This window comes from Buceros rhinoceros, unplaced genomic scaffold, assembly GCF_000710305.1.
Source record: "Buceros rhinoceros silvestris isolate BGI_N320 unplaced genomic scaffold, ASM71030v1 scaffold5983, whole genome shotgun sequence".
Lineage (NCBI taxonomy): Eukaryota > Metazoa > Chordata > Aves > Bucerotiformes > Bucerotidae > Buceros > Buceros rhinoceros.
The window spans coordinates 6392-8773 of record NW_010405261.1 but is presented as its reverse complement, the minus strand read 5'-3'; the positions used below and the strand labels follow the sequence as shown (position 1 = coordinate 8773).

The 2382-nt window shown below is 40.9% G+C and overlaps 1 protein-coding gene across 1 annotated transcript in view; it reads left to right on the top strand.

Moving 5' to 3' along the window:
- ARHGEF39 (Rho guanine nucleotide exchange factor (GEF) 39) overlaps positions 1–2382 on the top strand; it is a 9967-nt gene that overhangs the window by 5615 nt on the left and 1970 nt on the right. The window contains exon 6 of the mRNA XM_010133646.1: positions 139–267. Within this exon, the coding sequence (XP_010131948.1) occupies positions 139–267 (129 nt within the window). The remainder of the gene's footprint in view (positions 1–138; positions 268–2382) is intronic.

The window sequence follows — 2382 nt, the reverse complement described above, 5'->3', positions numbered from 1 at the left end:
TGAAATTACTGAATAAATCTGTTGCTGATACTTAGTTTAAAATATTTGCTTCTTGATTTTACCTTTTCACAGCAAGATAGATAAGGTATAATAGGTACTAGGTTGTGATAACCTCAGAATATGCTGCTGTAATTTCAGAGGCTGGGAAGTCTGTTTCTGAGGTATCTCGGTGGGTTCAAGACATCATTCAAAAGAGAGAGAACTCATTGCAGCTACTTCGGGTTCAGAAACTGCTCAAAGGACAGAAGACTCAGGTTTTGACTCCAGGTGAGTCTTAGTGACAGCTCTGTTTTATTTTAGCCAAGCTGAGATAACTGGAGATATGCTTTCCTTCATCTTTGACTCATATCAGCTAGTTTTCCCCTTCTGCTCAAATTCCATAGCTAGTAATTCAGGCACTTTTCTGTCGCTTTGGTGGTTGTTGTTTTTTTTTTTTTTAAATTGATATATTTTGAGTAGGGATAAGCAGCAGTTTAATTGCCTGACATTCAGATTAGGAGAAGCTCATGACATGTAGTTAAAAGGTTAGTAATAGGAACCTAAGGAGGACCAGGAGCCCAGTTTAAGTCCTGGGTGAGAAAGACAGACATTAAATAATTTTGGAAGAGTGTAAGAGGTGGTGGTGTCCTTACTCCGTTGTAGGAACCACAGATTTCTAAGTGTCAAGGGTTCAAGAACTGTGGTGGTTTTTACATTAAGGTACAAGCTTCATGGACTTCTGCTCATGTCCTTTAGATGAAGAAACTTCTTTTATCTGCATGGTTAAATTGTGCAGAAATCAGAGTACCTGTGTTGATAGCTGAGATACATAAAGTCACAGTTGCTGGAATATAAGATCGTTTAATTGGATAACAGGTTTCTTCATAACCTCTTGTGTCACTGGGTGCTCTCTACGCCCAGAGCACACTCCAAGCTACATATGGAATATGGTGAGAAATGTGTCCATTTATTAGGCAGTTACGAAACGGTCATTTGGGGCCTCACCTGTGCCCTCACTAAACACTGCTATTGCAGAGGCCATCTAGAAACAGTGCTGCAGCTGGAGAGGACTGTTACAGTCACTGTGTGTAAAGGTCTCTAAGACTTACCTCTAGGTACTTGTGAATGTGGTTTTAATTCATACACGTGTTTTCTTGGGTTAAAAAAAACATGGAGAACTAATACAATAACCCCATGATTTAAAAAAAAACCCAACAAATGCACAAATCAACTTCAAAACAGTATAGCTAAACCAGAAATGGCCATAGTTTGAAAGAGTATAGGGTCCACTTTTTGTTTTGGTCTCCAGATATTCTGAGACATGTAGTAGGACAAGTGTTGAAGGTCTCTAGCCATCTTTCCATTGCTAGGACAGAGTACTGTGATGGTTGTGTTTTCTGTTAGCTGGACTAAAATAGTAGTATTGTGAGCAGCAGGAAAGCAAGAGGCAGCTGGGGCTTGCAATTTTTAGTCCAGCTTTCCAGAAACAATCTAGCTTTTGCAGAACTGTTAAGATTGCATCCTGTTACTAGGAGGGAAGAAGTGAGAAACCATGTGATAGATTCAGATAAAAGGGGTAGCTTCGGAGATGGTTACCTCAAAGTGGGCAGTGTCTCTGGGATGTACTGCTCCCAATGAAGAGACCACACTTTCCTTGCTGCCTTCCATACACAGGGCAAATACCATCTTAGCCAGATCTGCCTTCTTAACACAGCGCCATGTTCTGTCATCCTTAGCTTCCCTAGGCATAATTCCTTGCCCCCCTTTCACAAGAATTTCCTAAATCATGTGCCCCTGGGAATGCTGAACATGGATCAATGTCCCAAGACTTGAGGCACAGTGCAGCTCAGACTGAATGTCAGGGAATCATCACAGCTTAGCCTGAGGAAAAGATTTCCAGTCCAGCCTCATGCTGCTGGCTCCTTCCTTCCATGCGTTTGTTAAACTCGACTGATTCCTGCACCTCACCCTTCTCTTTTTCAGTTTCTTGTGCGGATAACAGGAGTGGTTCCTGGGGACTGAGCTAAGCAGGAATTCACTTGCTACTTGTGAATGTAGCATATTAAGAAAGACAGAAGCCATAATTAAAACAAAATTGTGTTATTCTCTAAAAGGTACTTACTAGCTCAGGCCAGAAGCTAAGGCATGAAAAGCAGAGGCTGAAATTCTCTGGCAGGTGTTTCCCAGACCAGGCCAGACAGCAATACCTTATTATGATTTTACTTTTTTACAAATAATGTTACTGGCAGAAGCCTTCATAATTCCCATAAGTTGATGGTTGTCTTGTACAGTAATCCTCCTAGTCAGAGGCACTGCTTTAATTATTCCCTTTTGTATAGATGCTTTTTTTTTTATTGCTGCCTACAGCTAGGTTTAACAAATTGTCTTTATTTTTTCCTGCTG